The 19,289-nt window shown below is 40.5% G+C and overlaps 2 protein-coding genes and 1 pseudogene across 7 annotated transcripts; 1 reads left to right on the plus strand and 2 right to left on the minus strand.

Moving 5' to 3' along the window:
• The first annotated feature begins 70 nt into the window (after positions 1 to 70).
• sfxn3 (sideroflexin 3) lies at positions 71 to 10,225 on the plus strand. Of its 2 annotated transcripts, none has more exons than XM_085800022.1 (11): positions 71 to 234; positions 2,508 to 2,680; positions 2,816 to 2,986; positions 4,246 to 4,344; positions 4,887 to 4,962; positions 5,108 to 5,193; positions 5,309 to 5,436; positions 6,053 to 6,102; positions 6,342 to 6,391; positions 6,498 to 6,545; positions 6,653 to 10,225. In XM_085800022.1, exons 1-11 carry the CDS (start codon positions 76 to 78, stop codon positions 6,747 to 6,749), a joined length of 1,137 nt encoding a protein of 378 aa, XP_085656148.1. In that variant the 5' UTR covers positions 71 to 75; the 3' UTR covers positions 6,750 to 10,225. The 2 variants fall into 2 exon arrangements, with proteins under 2 accessions (XP_085656148.1, XP_085656149.1); XM_085800023.1 differs by lacking the exon at positions 71 to 234 and adding an exon at positions 599 to 622.
• An 888-nt stretch (positions 10,226 to 11,113) lies between these two features.
• On the minus strand, positions 11,114 to 16,508 carry LOC146973460 (peroxiredoxin-like 2A). 4 transcript variants are annotated; one of them, XM_085800026.1, is made up of 8 exons: positions 16,460 to 16,508; positions 15,077 to 15,197; positions 14,325 to 14,545; positions 13,352 to 13,537; positions 12,810 to 12,901; positions 12,574 to 12,714; positions 12,092 to 12,256; positions 11,114 to 11,984 (listed from the first exon to the last, which is right to left on the minus strand). In XM_085800026.1, the coding sequence occupies exons 2-8, from the start codon at positions 15,139 to 15,141 to the stop codon at positions 11,889 to 11,891; spliced, it is 966 nt and encodes a 321-aa protein (XP_085656152.1). In that variant the 5' UTR covers positions 15,142 to 15,197; positions 16,460 to 16,508; the 3' UTR covers positions 11,114 to 11,888. The 4 variants fall into 4 exon arrangements, with proteins under 4 accessions (XP_085656152.1, XP_085656154.1, XP_085656156.1 ...); XM_085800028.1 differs by lacking the exon at positions 15,077 to 15,197; XM_085800030.1 differs by lacking the exons at positions 14,325 to 14,545; positions 15,077 to 15,197.
• A 498-nt stretch (positions 16,509 to 17,006) lies between these two features.
• LOC146973461 (peroxiredoxin-like 2A) lies at positions 17,007 to 18,818 on the minus strand (annotated as a pseudogene). Its single transcript, XR_015037757.1, has 6 exons — positions 18,774 to 18,818; positions 18,183 to 18,353; positions 17,822 to 17,913; positions 17,591 to 17,731; positions 17,318 to 17,482; positions 17,007 to 17,238 (listed from the first exon to the last, which is right to left on the minus strand). The product of XR_015037757.1 is annotated as a peroxiredoxin-like 2A (transcript).
• Between the last annotated feature and the right edge of the window lie 471 nt (positions 18,819 to 19,289).

Genomic DNA, 19,289 nt, shown 5'->3' on the forward strand with positions numbered 1-19,289 from the left:
TTTTTTAAATAAAGGTGTTATATGAGTATATCTATTTCTTCTGCTTCATCCTGCAAAATCATCTTTTTGGTTTACATGTCTTCTGTGCACTTTTACTTTCAACCTCCCGTCATTTGCCGTGAAGCTGTACTTTACGACACTTTCAAAAATACGAAAAGGCAACATACCTTCACCCGGCGGCACGGTGATATTGAGAGGTCATACATTTACAAGAAAACTAAGAAAGCAAAGCAGGTGAGTGAAACACTGACTAAATCCACATCTTTAATTAACTTGGATCACAACCAGGCTAAGTAAACCGCTGCTCCGTTTCGACGTCCGCCCTTGCGTCGGTAGCTGCAGGCAGCGCTAGCCTGTTAGTTAGCTTGTGAACTACCTGGCTAGCGGACTGGTTTCACGTTATTTACCCAAGAAGTGTTTTGTTTTGGCTGCGTTTAAAGCTATTTGTTGACCCCCCGTAACTAAACATGTGACGTTGGTTGAATTAAACGACACTTTAATGTCGTGTTTGAGTGACACTGTACTTTATTCTGTGATAATTTCATGGCTAGTAGTTTCGTTAGCCATCCTCCTGCTCAGAAACCGGTGGCGTGTCGTGACTGTCCCAAACCCATCTGTCACGGTATTTAGCTGATCAGCTGCTTGTTGTTGTTGTAATGTGAATGGCTGACGAGTCAGTCCTTTGTACTCCAAGATAGAAGTGAAACTACATCTGAATTTTCATAGTTGAACAGCAGCCAGAAGTTGCTTGTGTTTTAGCATCATACTATACTATACGTGTGTGTGTGTGTCCTTGAAGCCATGAAGTGTATCAGCTGTTACCTCGCCCATGCTCAAGCATTTTCTCCATCCATCTGCAGTCAGTCAGTAGATGGGAGGTGGCCATAGTCTTCACACACTGTAGGAATGGTGCTTAAATAAACTCACACATTCCTGCAATGGTTTAGTGTTTGCACACACCTATGCACATGTCTCACCTGCACCTACTGAAATACTGGTTCAGTTGGGGAGTGCAGCTGTAAATTATTTCCCCAATAAAATAATCTGCTTATTTCTCAAATAATTGACTATTATTTACTTAAATAATCTCAATGGTAAAATGTATATTTTTCATAACATGGCATCCCAACATTGCTTCTGTTTTGTCAGAATTTTGTCAGATCAAAATTATAGGCTATATTTAACCAACTAGACTATCTTAAGGACAAATTTCCCAAATTTCAAAGACTTTTAACACAAAAATGTTTGTCCTTGAAAAGTGAAACAATGAATCAATTATTAAAAAAAAAAAAGTCTCCTCTTGCCCGAAGTCAGCTGAGATTGGCTCCAGCTCACCCGTGACCCTAGTGCAGGATAAGCGGTATAGAAAATGAATGAATAAAAGAAAAGGTCACAAATTATTCTTTCAGATCAGTCTACTTGATCATCTTTGCAGCTCTAAATTGTCACACAATGGTAAACTGAATATCTTTGGGTTGTGAGAGCTTACTTGGTTTAAAAAAAACAACAACTAGTTATTTCAAAAAGTCTGCATGGGCTTTAGTTTTTATGTTTTATGTTGTTTTTTTATGTTTTTATATTTTGTAGAGACAGTGTTCCTTGGCAGATCAACCATTAGTGAAAATAATGCATATGATTTTTTTTTAACGAAGTGCCAAGCAGTGGTATGTCTCATTAACTTTGAAAACACCACTACAAACACAACTCATTTTCATATTGTTTCCTCGGTACAGTCTTTTATCTCATTCTCACAGCCTCATCTGAAGTCTGAGATTAGCCTCCTGGCTGCTAGATACTCCCAGATACAACAATTTGACAAGACAACAATAAAATCATTTGGTGTTTGACACAGACAGAATAACTTGTCAGAGCACCTGACCTCTCCCATGTCCTTCATTTTTCTGAAAGTACTGAGAGGCAAAGAAGTTGATACAAAGAAAACCTGATTAGTGTGTTTGGTTTCTTTTTTCCTCAGTGTAAATGTTCTGAGTTGTGTGCTGTGTAGTGATGAGGTGGGGGTGGGGGTGGGGGCTTTACCTCAGTGCAGCTCTGTGCTGCAGCTGCGCTATTAATGGAGCAGAGGTGAGGGCTCAACTGTGCTGCCAGGGTTTTTAATTATAATAATTTCACCTGAAGGGCTGCGATTGAAAACAATTCCATGAAATGTCTAGTGAGATTTGGACTGTTTTTCCTTTTTTGTTTTCTTTTGAGGTCAGATAGTTGTTAATTTTTTTATTTTTATTTTCCAATTTTATACTCCCAGTATTTACAACGCTCTGCATTTAAGAACCTCAGCTCTTGGTATTGTTTTTGTATCTTTGCTGAAATACAGTTATTATATCTCATTAGTATCAAACAAAGCCCAGTCTCTTGAAGCACCCATTTGTTTGTTGATCACCTTTTTTTAATTTTTAATTTGTGAAATAAAGGGATAGAGGATCAATTGTTCCACTGAAATACTCCCAGGTAATTAAAAAACTAATTAAAATTTGTGTCATTGATCAAAGAAAAGCAGGATGTCTGGAGAGCTGTCCCTCAGCATAAACATCAAGGAGGCACGATGGGACCAGAGCACATTCATGGGGCGCGCCAAGCACTTCTTCATGGTCACAGATCCCAGGACCGTCCTGCTGTCCTCTGAGACTCTGGACGAGGCCCGAGGCATCGTGGAGGACTACAGGTAGATGCTCGAGTTTGGACTTGGAGTCCGTTGCAAAGACTGATAATTAGATGCTTTTTCTTTATTCTTTATGGTTGTTTGAAGTGCACCAACACAGCAAAGGTTCAACCACTCCACTGTTTTGGTCTTTTTCAGAGCTGGGGTGGTGAGGCCTGGCCTGACGGAGGATGAGCTCTGGAGAGCCAAGTATGTCTACGACTCCGCCTTCCACCCTGATACGGGCGAGAAGATGTTTGTGATTGGGCGGATGTCTGCTCAGGTGCCAATGAACATGTCCATCACAGGCTGCATGCTCACCTTCTACAGGTACGGCACGTTTTAACGTATGGTTCACTGAATTTGAAACACACACAAAAAAAAAGAGTAACAAGATTTATGCATTACAATAGACATAGCAAGATGTAATATGTGAAAATGCTGAATAGATTCAGTCCGGCCTCCAATGGCAACTGCTGTCAATGAAACCTTAATACAGCATCCTGTAATGCATAAAAATGGAGATTTTAATCCCTGCGCAGAGTGAAAATCCTCTTAAAGAATAAAAAAATATAACACTCAGCACTGCATACTGATAAATCAGTGGACTGCTGAAAAGATAGTAAAGCCAAGAGATAATGTTGTGCTGAAACAACAAATTGATTATTGACAAAAAATAAACTGATTACAGTTTTGATGTAATTGTGAAGTAAAAAGTGAAAATTATCTGGTCATAGATTTTTCAGAATCAAATATGTAAATGAGATTAATTAGTTTTGCCCTGTTGTCATAATTGACAAAGACGTGTTGAATTTCAGGTAGCTATTGGATGAAGGGAATGACATGTCATGATTTTTTTTTTTAAACCTTGCATTATTTCAGGATTTCATGGTTTTATTTATTTAACAATATCGTATTTACTTTTTTTAATGTTAATATAACTCAATAGGCTTCCATAATTTCATCATTATTTTGGCTGGTGATCGGACCAGTCATCATTGATGCCATATGATCACTAGAGGGCGCTAAAGTATTTTCTCTGCATTGTGGCTTTTGTTTAGATAGTAAAGTTGACATAACACAGAAAGGTTAAACACTGGAGAATAAACAAACTACTCTTCAACTGGTTGTATTGAGTGTTTAAAAACACAACATCATAAGTAGGTTTTATATCTAAATCACCGGTTTGACAATAAGACTTAAAACTATGTCCAGTATTGTTTTCTGTAGAGTGTATACATATACAACAAAACTTAGTACTCCTGTCTTAAAATGTTAAACAATTACACACCCTGTGTAATTTATGAGTTTAGTGTCTGTGTTTTAGTCAAAGCCCAACAAAGGGCAGATTGATCAGATAAATGAGATACAAATACAATTATTATTATTACTATTACTACTAAAACAGTAACCCAACCAGATGATTGTTATTTCACAGTAGCAGAAAACAAAGTGCTCCATTGCACAGGAAGATGTCTTGCTAAGTCTGACAATATCTTAAGGGTATTTTTTTTTTGAAAATTGTTGACTTTGCACTCTGTGAAACTTCACTTCCTCAAATGTGCTGTTGTTTTCTTTCTGCTTTGCAGGACTACTCCAGCAGTGGTGTTCTGGCAGTGGGTCAACCAGTCCTTCAACGCCGTCGTCAACTACACCAACCGCAGTGGAGATGCCCCCTTGACTGTGAAGTAGGGAGGACTTCTCACCTCACTTCCACTCTAGATCTTTCCTGTCCTCCCTCTAAACTAGTGTCTGTGAGGAGGCTGTGGGAGCTGCTGTCCTCTCCCCTTCTTTCACAGCGGTATTATGTTCCACTGTTAAGCATGCTCAGCCTCATGTCACCACGCACCCTTAGGTTCAGTGCTCCCAGCTGATGGCAGGTCATTCACACACTCGTTCCACTCTGCACCAGTGCTGCAGAAATGTATCAGTTGCATGCATTCAGGAGGGTTGCCTCCAGGACATGCATTTTCAGAGATTTAGCATGTTATTCAGGACAAATGTTAGTGTCCTCCTCTGTCTTGTTGTTTATTTACCTTTGCATATTCATACATAGCATGAACTCTCTCAAACTCTGAAATATCTCTTTGGTGTACACAGCAGGCTGTCAGCTGCAGCGTTCGCGCGCTGTGGCATTAGTCAGCTATTTCTGAAGTGTGAAATTGCTGAAAGAAGAAGTGGGTTATTAAAGTGTGATATGTGTCTGATGCTACTATCTGTCTCCTCACAGCCAGCTCGGTGCAGCCTACGTCAGTGCTACAACTGGAGCTGTAGTCACTGCCTTGGGACTCAAGTCTCTAGCTTCGGTAATGCCTGTGGTTCAAGTGAATTAAGCAGATGAAGTGAAACGTAGTAACTTGCACACAGACACACTGATCTGCAAAGCAACGTTGCGCAAAGAAATTACACCAGTTGTCAAAGTGTGTTTCTAATTCGACCTCATCTTTGCAGCGTCTTCCTCCAATCGCCAGCCGGTTTGTGCCCTTTGCTGCTGTGGCTGCTGCCAACTGCATCAACATTCCCTTCATGAGACAGAGGTGAGATCCCTAAAGTTAAAGCCAGTGACCCCAGTTTTCTTCACTCGGGGGCTTGTAGGAATTCGAAACAGCTGCTACAACCGCTCTGCATGACTTTTCTTTTTGCTTTTGGCAGGGAGTTGAAATACGGTATCCCTGTGACGGATGAGAACGGGAACAGGTTAGGAGAGTCCGCCAACGCTGCCAAGCAGGCCATTGTGCAGGTGGTGGTGTCGAGGATCGGCATGGCAGTGCCAGCAATGGGTAATGTCAAGATTATATCCACTGGTTTGCCAAAGCAGCTGTAATCGATATTCCTACGATAACAATCTGCAGATCCCCTCGGCCTTACGGAGCTTTCAGAGAGACTCAGCTCATTGTCTAGCTGTCCGCCCCACAGCTTTACTGTTCTGGGTCACACTCGGTACTTTCACTGCCACAGCAGGAAATGTTTTTCAGGGGAACTGCTTCGAAATCCCACTGTATACTCCATGCACTCAGCACCTCACAGCAGACAGACATACAGTAGTTAGCGACCGGCTGCTTTGAACGTGGTGGGGTGTTTATCAGCTAAAGAAGCAGATCATTTTTCTTCAAGACTTAGACACCTTGATAAAAAAGAGTGAGCATCATCTAAAAAAACATCTCAGTGACAGCGTAGCACAAAACCGATGTTCATCCAGCTTTTTCATCCCACCAATCATCCACAGTTCAAACAAGATCACTGTCAAAACCGATCATCAGCCGATTCACCCTTAAATGTTTAACAGCTCATGGGAGATGAATGAACTTCTTGCAGCTGAGGTGTGCAGTTTATTTTTGTTTTCTTTAATTGTCAAGCAGCAGCAACCTCATGTCATGTGTTTTATTTTTGTTACAGCCATCCCGCCTGTTATAATGAACGCTCTGGAGAAGAGAGCTTTCATGAAGGTAAGCGGACTGTCAGCACGGCGGCCATACCGACGTTTGCTTAGTCATTCAGTGCATTTTACTGGGTGCGCTGGTGTTTTTGTGATGCTGAAAAGAGTCCTGCCGCATTCCTCACATTACACAGCCGTTGCATGCTTATGTCTGTGGACGATCCTCGCAGACAAACATGTCACACTGGTGATTTGTTTGCTAGATTACACTGCACTTCTATCTTATCTGACTTTTTTGTCTCCCTGTAGCGGTTCCCAATCCTGAACGCTCCAGTCCAGGTTGGGCTTGTCGGTCTGTGGTGAGTACATGACACCAGCAGTGTGTGTGTGTTTTGTATGGACTTGCAAGCTAAAGAAACCATAAACAAAATGTCTGAAACTTTGCCCTCTGCCACTTGTTTGCAGCCTGGTGTTCGCGACCCCTCTGTGCTGTGCACTGTTTCCACAGAAAAGGTACCAACAGTCAAATTACCATCACTGTCATTGGGAGTGTGAGAATACCTGTGAGCATTAATAAAGCTGTAGCAGCAGATTAATCACAGTCAATCATCTCTTCGCAGCTCTATGAGCGTGAGTGGGCTGGAAGCAGATCTGCAGGAGAGGATACGACAGACCAGTCCTCACACCACCACTGTTTACTTCAACAAGGGCCTGTAGGACCAGCCAACACATGTCTATGCACACACAAGATATGACACTCTCACACACACACACACACACACATATACATACACATGTCTGTTGTCCTGGGAGCAAAAGTGGGAGGGCAAAACAAAATTTATTTATGTTGTTTTGTTTTTTGTTGTATATCGCTGCATTTGTTTTTGTTTTGTTTTTTATTTGACTGCACAGGGCTGCTCCAAGGTAAACAGAGTTGGCTGTCGGTTATTTGAAAGACTGAAGGGATGAAAAAAAACACTGACGGAAAATCATCTATTTCCCTGTGTACATAGATGGCACTCCTTAGAAAAGAAAAAAATGACTCCCATGTTTTTTTTTTATTGTGTTTTCTGTCTTCCTCTGGTCAGAGCTGCCTGTAGGGTGGCAATTCATGAAGTTACTGACTTGTGTTTGACTCACTAATTTCTCTTGCTGCATTCAGGTTAATTTCTCCGATGACTCGTAAATGCTTGTATAAGTTGTGTATCGCTTCTGAATGTATCACAATCTTTCCCAGTCTTCGTCACGTTATTCTGTTTTGAGACGTCATGTTGTAAAAACTACTACAGACATTTTTTCAGTTGAACTGGAGAAACCAGTTAATTAGCTCTAAATGGTCCAACCGCTGGTTCCTCTTTTGTTGGTCTCTGCCTCCTCGAATAGTGCAGCTTGTTGCTTAGTGCTGCGTAACTCTTTTGAACTCTCCCTTTAAGTGTACTTACACTCCTTCATATTCTTCCTGTCCCAGATATTGAGGTGCTAGGTACATGTGGCAAAACAATAGGAATTATACTGCAGAAGCTCAGAGCACAGCCACAGAGTACATTAGTTAACACTGAGTGTGATCTTTGTAAGCAAGCATACATATGCACCGTTGCCATGGCAGTGGCAGCCTGTGTTTCAAGGCCTTTTTTTTATCATCTGAAATCGCTTTATGAAATAGCGCAGCCGATCCTTTAGTAGCATATTGAGTAGTTCTTGGATTGTTGTCGGTGACGGTGCGTTTTTGGTGGTTTGGTGTTTGTGTTATGTGGAGAAGAATGTCCTGTTTTGTGTGTACGTGATGTTGCTAAGAGGAAACGCTATGACCAGACCACATTACTCTGTTGTGTGAAAACTTGGTAACACCTGTTTTGCTGATTTGAATGTTCACACTCTTGTTGCATGAGCAGGTTGAACGATGTCAAAACTGCTCAGTTGTCAAGCACAGCAATCTGATGAAGTTAGAGATGCAGGGTTTCTATGTGCAATGAATAGCTAGCCATCTGCACAACTGTCTTTTGCACTCGAGCCACTGATGCCCCATTGCACCAAATGAAAGTAGCTAATGTTGCGTGAGAGTCAGAATACTAAACACTTATATGCACGACAGGGCTGCGGGTAATTGTGCACAGTCTTTGTTGTTTCGTTGGGCTGAGTTTGAGCTTCTTTGATCAATTTCACTCACATTGTTGACTTGGCTCTCAAAACACAACCATTGTGGTTAGATGGTGACATTGTTGTAGTCAGGAAGTATCAGCTGAGCTCGCCCCTTGTGCTGTTTGATGTAAGAATACATATATTTTTCTTGGATATATTTATAAGTATATGTGTATATATAAATATATATGATATACAATGTATGAAGCACATATGCATGAGAGATTTTAGAGGTTGTAACTTGAAGGCATGCCTCTGTGTTGGTGAATCCACCAGATGGCCGTACACATGCACCAGAAAACAATATTATAGGAATACAAAGGAGTGTTAATGAGCGGGAACTCCTCGCGCTTTAGGGCTAATGAGCTCTCAGATTAGATGAGTGTTTCCTCCAGTCCAGACTTGACTTGATACACACAACACAGTCACAGATGTGTGAATCAATTTTTCATGCACAAAGAAAGGTAAGATTTGTACAGGGTACGCTCATACATCGATTCATCTCTGTGATGCATCGGCTGCCATTTGTGTCACCTGTAATCTGAGGTAGTATAATTATTCATTTCAACATATTGAGTGTTACAGGACTGTAGAAACTACATAACTACTGCATCATTATGAAGGACCTTCCATAGAGAGAGAAATACATTTATCATTGTGCTCATGTGTGATCCTGAAATTTAGTGGTTTTGTTTCAAACCGTTCATCACCTGAAATTCCCATCTTTGAATTGTGTCTAGATACGAGTCCTACTTTCTGGATGAGAATGTCTCTGTTTCATGTTTAAATGATGGACGTGTGTCATTTTGGTATGAACCTCATGTTTCAGCTGCTCTTTTACTCACTATCATCTTTCTTGTTCTCATGTGCTCATGTAACTTTTAACCCTTGGAGCAACAGTCAAACTCTCTGTATCGTCCCTGTGAACAGACCGTGGCCGCCGCCTGTTCCTGCTCTCATAACACGGAGACATGACCACATGCACTGCAGGACAGTGTTTCAGAGTTAGCATCACTGCTGTATTCCAACATTGGTTATATACAGTGACTACGTAATTCATGCACACTTTTTTCCTGCTTCAGTGCTGCTGGTTGTTGTTGTTGTGTTAGGGGTGTTTTCTGCTGAGGGTAAAACTGCACTATATAACCTTTGCTGTGCTGCTGTAGAGAGCTAGTTGGATTTGTGTTGCTATTTAAAATGAGCTTTTTAAAATGTATACTGAAGATTGTATTTGTTTATTGAGCTGGGTAACATTGAATGAATCACATTATTGCTAATTCGTAATTCATTCATTATCTGGCAGATTTCATTGCTCATAACCAAGTGGCTCCATTTCTGCTGTTTTTTCCTTTTTGTTTTTCTTTGTTTTTGTATTATGGCGCCGAAATGTCAAGAACAAAATCGGACGGTTTGAGTGAGCATTCAAACACCTCTGTAAACATGTATCTCAGCTTGTGACTGTACCACACCACCATAGGATGTCTCACCCACAGATCTAGCCAAAGATGAGACGGCTATTTATATAGCTTTTTAAGTGTTCATTTCAGCTTTATCAGATGGACCTTTTCCTTTTTTTTGCGTTGGCTTTGTCATACAAAAACGGAAGTGATCCTCATCCTTGTTAAGTGCAACACCAAATGTTTTAACACCCTAAAGCAGAGACAAAACGTTGACAAGATTAAAGATATAAATGAAGCCCAATTGGCATCTTAGTTAACAGTCATAGGTTTTGCATCAATTTTATTGACATTACAATAATGTTATCGTAAACTTCACTAATTTAAATTTTAATTGTGCATGCCATGAAAAAAAAATCAAATATTTACCATACTGAAAGGCACAAATGTAAAGACAATCTCTGTTACTGTTACACTCATGATTGTTTTTGGTTGTTACATGTACATACAGACTTACACACATAACATGTAGTCTTGCGATTGGAGCACAATGTTTTCTCCCTCCATTTTGTATTGTGTTATATAAATATATTTCCTTGATGTGAAATGTATTTTACTCAGAACAATAGAATAAAATGTGTAACATTAATGTCTAAATCTGCCTGTTTAATGTGAGACTACAAAACAAAGTCATCGCCCTCCTGCTCTCAAGGGGGGAAAAAAGTGAATATTACCGCAAGAAATGATCTGATATGACGAGTTTGTTCAACATCCACAGAGACACAGGACAATCAGATAAATCCAAGATTAGTCTGAGAATGTCATCTGAACGGTTACGTGGTATGTTTTTGGAAGATAAAATAATTCACAGGATTAGTGATTTTAAGCATGATGAAATACATGTTTTGCTGACATGTTTGGACCCATCTCCAGCTTCCCATACAACATGAGAACTTTCCCTCATTCTCCAGTCTTAGCATGTGGCTGTTATTCCTGAAGCTGTAGTAGGTGTGTTCAGAAGACGAAATGGAAACACACTTTTTAGTTTAGTTCAACTGATTTGAATAAGCTGGAGTATGTTTGGAGTAAATAAATAAATGCACTGTTGCACCCCTCCATTATATTTTATACATTTAGGGAAATCAGACACAAATTTGACCAAGGTGACATACGGCCTGTGCACAGTAAGTCTGATATCTAATGTTTGACCCTTAATAATTACATTATTACAAGCAGCATAATCTTAGATTTCTTATTGATCTAAACCCATTTTGAGTGTAAATGTCATCTGAAAAGGGAACTACTACTGCTACATCTACTTTCTGATATAATATGAAATACTGTCTTTAAAGGACAATACCCAATAGTAATACAGTATGTTCTATGAATGGAGGACACAATGAGATAGAACAGGAGTACATTGGTTGTCATGGTGGACGTATGACACATTCACATAACCTTAGCTCTTACTAAGAATCAACCTCTAACATCTAAATTGTGCTATTATGGTCAAGATGCAAAATAAAAACGGACGCACGGAGAGGATGTGGTGATAAGCTTCTTTCTGATTTATTATTTTCAGTTTCTGCAGCTGGTATTCACATGTACAGGTACAAATAATATCTCTCTATTTCGAACACACACAAAAAACCTGCTTAAGGCGCCACAAACAATCCTCAACATGGTGACAGTAGCTGAACCAGGTGTGTGTTTGAGCATCAAACCTGCTCCTCTCGCTGCTGAGTTTAGAGCCAGGTTGTCATTATCACACACACACAGATCACATACACACTTGTCTACCCTGTCGGAGGCTCATTTATCCGCCTTGACCAGGAGATGTAAACAAAGATGACACACAGGAGCATAATTAAAAGTGTACCAACAAATGCATGTTAATAAAATTATTATAATGATAAATCCAGCTTTAAGATGGAATTACATCTAGAAAGAAGATTTCAAGTGACCTTTAATTAAATGGCCGATGTACCTGAATGAAAATGCTGCCTCTTACTACCCGTTTTTATTACCCGTCTCAAAAGAAACTAATTTCAAGGGTGTCTTCAGAGGTAAAGAGGAACACTCATGAAACAAATGCTGTAATATTATTATTATCTCTGTCCTGCATTTCACAGCTTCATTTTCTAACCTACTGTAAATTAACATGCAACAAAACTAAAATGTGATATTAAACAACGCAAACAAAAATGTCCTTATAATGTCAGTATTTCAGTGATGGACGTATCTTGATTACAGCCCAGCGTGCCAAATTTTAAATTCTTATCATTTCTTAATTCTTGCTATGGTCTAAATACAGTGCACTTTATTTTACTGGAGCAATTTTCTTGACAGCCTCTAAAACATCTGCAGTGTCGACCTTGTCGCCAAACTCCTTCTCACGGTGTTCCAGGAGAATCCCCTGCAAAACACAACACGTCGTAAAAGAAATAGCACACACACCTGTTTGGTAAAAGCTCTGTTGAGCCAAATCTTTATTTCTGTCACAGTGTCTGAGTCTACGCTTACCTGGTCTCCTGGTCCGATGACAAACACCCCTCCCAGGATGAAGCCCTCGCCGTTCATGTTGCCCTGGTAACCGGACCTCCAAGCCCGTATGAAGTTCTGCCAAACTCCGAGGCGAATGAAACCTAAACCCCCCATCTTCCTCTGCGATGGACCGTAGAAGTATCTCTACAATCACACAGTTTAGTTTTAGTCAACCAGACCAAAACAAATGTAACATGCAGTAATGGATTACTATTTTCTGACATTTAATTATTTTATGCCTCTTCTCTTTGCAGCAAAAGCAGCAATAGACAGCAAAAGAATAAGAAAATGATTGATTTTTGGACTTGGTTTTACAGTTCAATCTGGACGGACAAAACAAACAACTAAAACTTTCCAGAGTGAGAGTGTTTCAGCTACAAGGTTGTGTAGTGACTGACGTGAGGGTCAGCACTTCACTGATAAAAGCTCTTGAGTATCTGCTGCTATCATACACAGCCAACCTTTTCATCTATGTAGATGTCCCCAGCGAAGTGCGGTCTGAAGTCCTGGATCTCTGTGCCGACATTCTCCTTCACCACGGCAACCAGAGGGACCCCGAGCTCTTCCAGCTGAGGCTTCAGAGAGGACAGCTCAGAGGCCTCCTACAGAGAGAGAGAGAGAGAGAGATTAAATTCACATAAACTGAAAGACCAGCTAAATGTTCTCCCTTCTCATCTTCTGAAACATTTTCTATTACCTCTCTGCACAAAAATCATCCAGGTCGCCGTACGGCCATGACCACGGCCCCGTTCCTCTCCCACAGGCTCTTCGCTCTGACGACCTTATCATCTGCAGACAAAACAAGAAGAGACGGTTTCTACAACAATCTGACATGTTCTACTTACTCTCAACTCCTTTCTATGTTTCACTGCTGGAAGAATTCATTGGAGCCAGAGAGTAGAAGATAAAAGATGTGACCTTCAAATAGAGAAAAACAACTTAAAAACCTCATGGTCACGTGGCACATACTAGATATGTTGGATATGCTTGTTTGGAATATCGCTATAACTCGACCTTGAGCTATGATCTAATCTGTAATACCAGCAGATTGGAGAAAGCAGCTTTGCCTTAAACGCTACACAAAACCTCATTCACTACATGTACAATGCATGCCAGCATGCATCGGTAAAGAAAACTGCTAATGGCCTATTGCTGCTGATGTAACGTTAATTCTCATCCTAATGGGTTTAACGACTGCTGGTGTTAAGAAAAACAGGCTTATTCAGAGAGCCAGCCTACCATCTATGGTGGAGCGCAGTTCAGCTTCTTCAAGGTGCTCCAGCTGCGCATTGTCAGCTTTAGACAGACACAGATCGGTGTTGGCCAGGAAGATGCCGGCTAGTGCGGCTCCGACAGCACCGAGACCCAGAGACCACATCCCCATCCCTAGCAGCTCCCCCTCCAGCCCAGACCCAGAGGACAACACTGAAACAAACAGGCAGAAAATGAGCAAAGAAATGTGTTTACCAGTGTGAAAAACGTGCAATAAAACTTCACATTCACAGTTTTCTTTCATGTTGCCTATTGCAGCTCGTGCTGCACACTAATTGATATTTGCAGAGCAGTTTCTCTCTTAGTCATCATAGCACACAGAGACCTCAAATCTGCCTGAGGCTGAGCCAGCAACAAGCCCCGACTAAGAAAGTTTGTGTTTGAACAATGTTTTATATAAATCTATCACTGTGGTGCTTTTTATCAGCATGACATACTCTCTCTTCTCTAAACTTGCTGTGATTCTCAGTGAGTCAATCTGAGATTTGTTTTTCTTTTGCCGAAAAGGTTTTCCTTCCATCAATTATCTGCCGGTTTTTTACTTGAGGCTGCAATTTGTTCATCTTTTAAAATGTCTTTTTTGTGCAGCACTTCTTACAAATAAGATTTCCTGCATTTCCTTTTATTAATCTGCCAATTAAGCACCTGAAATTCTGCCATGAGTTTAAATTGTTTCAGATCTCATGTGATGAAACAATGGCTGAAACTTCGTTCAGAACTCTTATTGCAATGTTTCGCAATGCTTCAAGCATAAAATCATTAAATGACTCATCTACTGTGTCTATTTTCAGTTTTTCAGTGCCATGACGGTCTTGAGTCAACTCAGCACAAAGGGAACGGAAAGCAGGGAAACACGACTAACTCTGTTTCTACAACAAGCTTGGAGTTAGGGTTGTGAAGGCGAGCAGCTAACTGTGCGGGCGCTCAAATAAGTCCTTGCCTGAAGCCGGTTTGTTTGGATCAGGACTGTCTTTGGCTTTGCTTTGGTGAAACAGAGCAGTCTGGGTTCTTAGAAACTGAGCACTGGCTGTGGTGGAGGACTCGCTGCTCAGGGTAGCGCTCCCCAGAGAGCAGCGCAGGGAAAGAGTCCTCAAAGCTGGGGAACATCTGGACAGAGCCAGCATCTGGACCCCTCTGACTACACAGACCTTCAAGACTTCACTGAAAGAAAGAAACACAAGTCCTTTCTGTGAATGTCACACCAGTCGTGCTGCTATGGAGAAGTTTAAAAACACAACATGCCACCTCTGAATTCATGAACCTTTGAATTCACAGATAACTGAGATGTTTTGGTGTCTTATTTCAATGTGAACACTGCCCTACTGAGAGGTTATACCCGTCATTATACCAGTCAGACAGTTTTATTTATACTTAGTACAGGAATTTATTATTCACCCTGCAGCACATTGAAAGTGGAAGGAATATAAAACAGCTCTTATCTTAATCATCTCCCTGGGGTATGACAGTTCTTGACTTGCAAATTAGACTTTCTATTCTTAAATCCTAAACCGTCGCTGTTTGTGGTAAACACACAAAATACACATAAAACACAAATGTTACAATATGCAAAAAAAAATGCATGCACAGCAAATATAAAATAACCAGATTTGCAGAGACAATAGAAGTTTAAGTTAAAAGGATCAAATCTAACTTCTGTCCGAGAAAGTAAAAAAAAAAAAGTAATATACTGACTTGTGTCTGTTTCCAAAGGGTGAAGAAGAAGTAAGTTTCCTCCTGAGACTCAGCTCAAAAGTCATCTACATGCATTTGAGGTCCGACAACAACTGCTGCCAACAGCAAGACACCACCACGCCTGCGACACAAGGAAGTGTCTAGACACATCAGCATGATAGCAGGCGGTGAAAGTTGAGAGCTTACAACACTGGTCCAACCAAACATGATGTATTGTTGCACCACATTTGACACATCACATCTAATTAAAGATCTTTTAACAAAAGATTTGGTGTATTGATGTCTAAGATGCCAGGAGGGATGATCATGTAGTTTTAAATGTACTTTCTTTGAATATTTCCAATTTTAGCAAATTTATACCAATCCACACTTTCAGAGGGGAAAACATGACATCTAAGTTCATATTTTTTCTCTACTATATTTAATAAAATGCCTGAGTACATTAAAATTTTGAATGGAGAATTTTCCATTTTAATGTATTTTCATACTCCAATGGTTGTTTTTACACCACTTGATTATTTCAATAGCTAGTTTTAGTAATCACCATTGAGGATTAAGATGTTAAATAAAAAACATTGCCTACAGTTGCTTAGCATAGATGAAACAACTGCAAACTGTGTGAGGTCACTTACAAACAACTCTACCGTTGACAGACTGTCAACTGTCAGCACTTTCACTAAACTTTGAATGAAGTAACTTAGAGATAAACTATTTATTTTGTGCATAATTATTATTCCTGCTATTAATGGAGCATCCTAACTACCTGCAACCATACGTGAACACAACAATCTGAATTATGAACTACGGTATAGCCTACTTCTGATGATTTAGTTAATGGTTTATAGTTTTGTTGTTGTTTTTAAGGTAGGCTAATTGTTTGTAATAGTGTTATCCACTCCACACAACAAATATCTAGAGTTGGTTGTGAGATTATTTTAATTTTTTCATGTTAATCTTGTGTCGCTACCTGTTATTTGCCCCCACATGAAGAGAGTAGGTGGGGAAAACAAATGCACCAGCCCCAGCCCGCTTGAGGTCAGATAAGATGATGACCTTGATACTTTGAACGCACAGTCAATGTCATTCACTTCTGGTCCTACAGAAGACAGCACTTGAAACGAATAGCACTAGGACGTGTTAGGATTTGCGGCCTTGTGCTGGTGCTGGTTTGTTACATAATAAAAAGCATCATGGGCTCAGTGTCGGACCAAGTTGCTGCCATAACAACATGATGGCAAACGGTCGATATATTAGCGGCTACGTCGCTACCGGTGAAGTCTGAGCTTGGAGCTAACACGGCCCGCTGAAGCAGGTGAACCTGTTTATAAGGTGCCCCTGTGTTTGAAAGTTACTGTAATAGTTAAGTAATAAAGGCGCACTCACCAGAATCAATGAAACTAGGAGCTGTTCTGCTTCACTCAGGCGTTTTGTAAACAGGTTTTTGCGCAGGCGTGCTAGACGATCCAGAGATAGAGGGAGAGCAGGGGAAACTAATCGAGCCAAGATGGCGGTGGAAGAAGTTTTGTCAGGACAAAGTGAGGAGCGAGACAAAACAAAACAAGACACATACTCAGGTAAATAACCTTTTGTGAGCACGTTTGGTGTATTGTATAGTTTTATTGTGAGCTGTCAAACACGTACACACACAAAAAGCACTTCAGTCGTTTATTTTCCATCATGTCCAAGCCAATATCTGGCCTGTTGAAAGTGTTGGGTTTGTGTATGCTGGCATCAGAGCTGTTCTCTCAGCAGAGTTTAGAAACAGATCTTCATTAAAACACACAAAAGTCCACCACACAAGCAAAGGCCAGATATGAAGACACTGACAGTGGGTTCATAGACAGTGTAAGTATAGGCTACCACACAGTTGTGGTATTGCATAACACAACAAGGCCAGGCAATTAAGACATGCTTTATGCAGTTGCAATATGAGCAGAGTATAACATGTTAGCAGGCTGTATGGAGCTGTAGATCCAGGCCTAGACCAAAAGACATGTACATGGAAACATGATGACACATCAGCACTTAAACCAGTAGTCCATTCATTCACATGTTGGGATCTATCTTGCCATGTCGTCATGCATTTTGCGGGCTGTTCTGAGTACTGCCAGCATATTCACTTTATCCCCAAACTCCTTCTCGCGGTGTTCCAGTAGAATACCCTGAGAGGCAAAAATATCATGATCATAACCCATGAAAAACCTCCAGATACACTTGCCAGAAAATGTTTATTCAGCCCACCTGATCTCCAGGCCCAATGACGAAGACTCCGCCCAGGATAAGTCCTTCACCTCTTAGATTTCCCCTGAAGCCCCTCCGATAAGACCGCCAGAGGTTCCTCCACACACCAATACGCAGAAACATGGAGAGAAACATCCATCGCTGCTCTGGGCCGTAGAAATTTCTCTATGAGAATAAGATAAAAGCAGCTTATTGGCTTAAATTATGTAACCCTCTGTGTTTCACTTAATATCTTAAAGGCATGTGCAGGGGAAGGTTTTTGTGAAAGCTGACCTGCTGATCCAAGTAGACTTTCCCAGAGAAGTACTTCTTGAAGCAGTCCAGCTCCTTGCCAAGGTTTTCTTTGACCACAGCAAAAAGAGGGACATCAAGATCCTGCAGCTGGGACTTGAGAGAGGACAGCTCAGCAGCTTCCTATAGAGAGAGAGGACACAGAGTTCAACAGTGCACTCACAGTAGTGCGTTCTCATTACTAAAACACATATGGGCAATGTGATGTCATACCTCTCTGCACAATAATCATCCAGGTCGACGTACAACCATGACCACAGCTCCAGTTTTCTCCCACAAAGTTTTGGCCTTGTGTCGCTCGTGGACTAAAAGTGACAAATAAAAACATCCACAGATTGATTTGTGTGCTGTCAATAATGTCAGGCACCAAATCCTGGAGTTTGATTAGCCTTTTGGAAAGAGTTCACCTTTATCTAAAGTCTTTATTAATGTCATTTGTTAATCCAACTCAATTCTAAGATATTTAGCACACAGAGGGAATTTCATATTAAAAATGACTTGGGAACTCTGCAGCATACAAGTGCACAGTGTCTGCAAAGTGAATAGATGTTTTTTTTTCTGTTGTCTGACTCACTCCCTCCAGTGGTCTTCAGTTCTGTATCCTCCAGCACTTCTTGTTTGGCCCATACTGGTTTGGTCTGGAACCAGTCTGTGATGGAGCTGATGAAGTCTACAATAAATAGGCCCAAACACTTCAAGACCGTGGTCACAGTCACCATGGCCCCGGACTTGCTCCACAGGCCACCTACAGAGAAAACATTTGAAAAGATTAACGTTTCTCCTCTAGGAATTTTTTAACAAGATTAAGTTGGCTTGACCATCAGTCAAATCACATATATTTGTTTGGCTTTGTGTGCAAGAAACAGTTGCATGCATGCACACTTTGTTGGTTTCTTTAGCTTATTATTGTATCTGACGATCAATATATTTATCCATCGTTTCTTAAGAACCGCAAACACAGAGCTTTTCCAGAAGTTTCATATTATTGTTCAGGTTCTCCCATGTGAAACCTTAACACGTATTACAAATTTGATTACATTAACAAAATCTTTCAATTCTACTTATTGACAAAGGGAAAACACCAATAAAATGAACTTAAACATTTTTTTCAAATGAACATTTGACAATGTAAATATGCTGAAAAATGTAAAAAAGCCATACTCACCAGACTGTGACTTGCTGCTAATGTGGAGGAATCTGATGTTTTCAACTAGCCCCTTAAGCCTTCTAAACTCTGACCGGTCCAATCAGAGCAAAAGCTTTGCTTATTGTGAACGTAACATGACAGGAATTTTCTCACACACTGGTGTGAAACAAGGCTCTCGTTGAGCTGGGTCCTCAGTACCAGGATCAGCTTGGTGCAGAGTGGAGCTTTCATCAAAGAGCGATATAACAACATCTCCAACATGAAATTCTATAACTGTGTCACACTTTTAAGAATTGTAAATATCGTAAATATCATCTGTAATATAAAATACATACAATGTGTTTCTGTCTCCTGATTGTTTTAATCAGGCAGATTTGAACTTGCCTTAATTTCTCAAATATTCACATCACACTCCAGCTGTCTGAACTCATAGCAAGACTGACCCCTGCTGCAGGTTAGTGACATTGCAAACCAATGGGGCGTTTGTGGTTGAATCTGAATAATGTGATTTTTCATGTTACATATACTGTATGG

Source organism: Trachurus japonicus, chromosome 15 (genome assembly GCF_045865225.1).
Source record: "Trachurus japonicus isolate A0001 chromosome 15, Traja_1.0".
Lineage (NCBI taxonomy): Eukaryota > Metazoa > Chordata > Actinopteri > Carangiformes > Carangidae > Trachurus > Trachurus japonicus.

Excerpts from the sequence above, each read along its gene's own strand:
- sfxn3 (XM_085800022.1), top strand. The coding sequence starts at position 76 with ATGTCTTCTGTGCACTTTTACTTTCAACCTCCCGTCATTTGCCGTGAA. Across the intron at positions 2,987-4,245 it reads TGCATGCTCACCTTCTACAG|GACTACTCCAGCAGTGGTGT; the intron begins GTACGGCACGTT and ends TCTGCTTTGCAG. Across the intron at positions 5,194-5,308 it reads ATTCCCTTCATGAGACAGAG|GGAGTTGAAATACGGTATCC; the intron begins GTGAGATCCCTA and ends TGCTTTTGGCAG.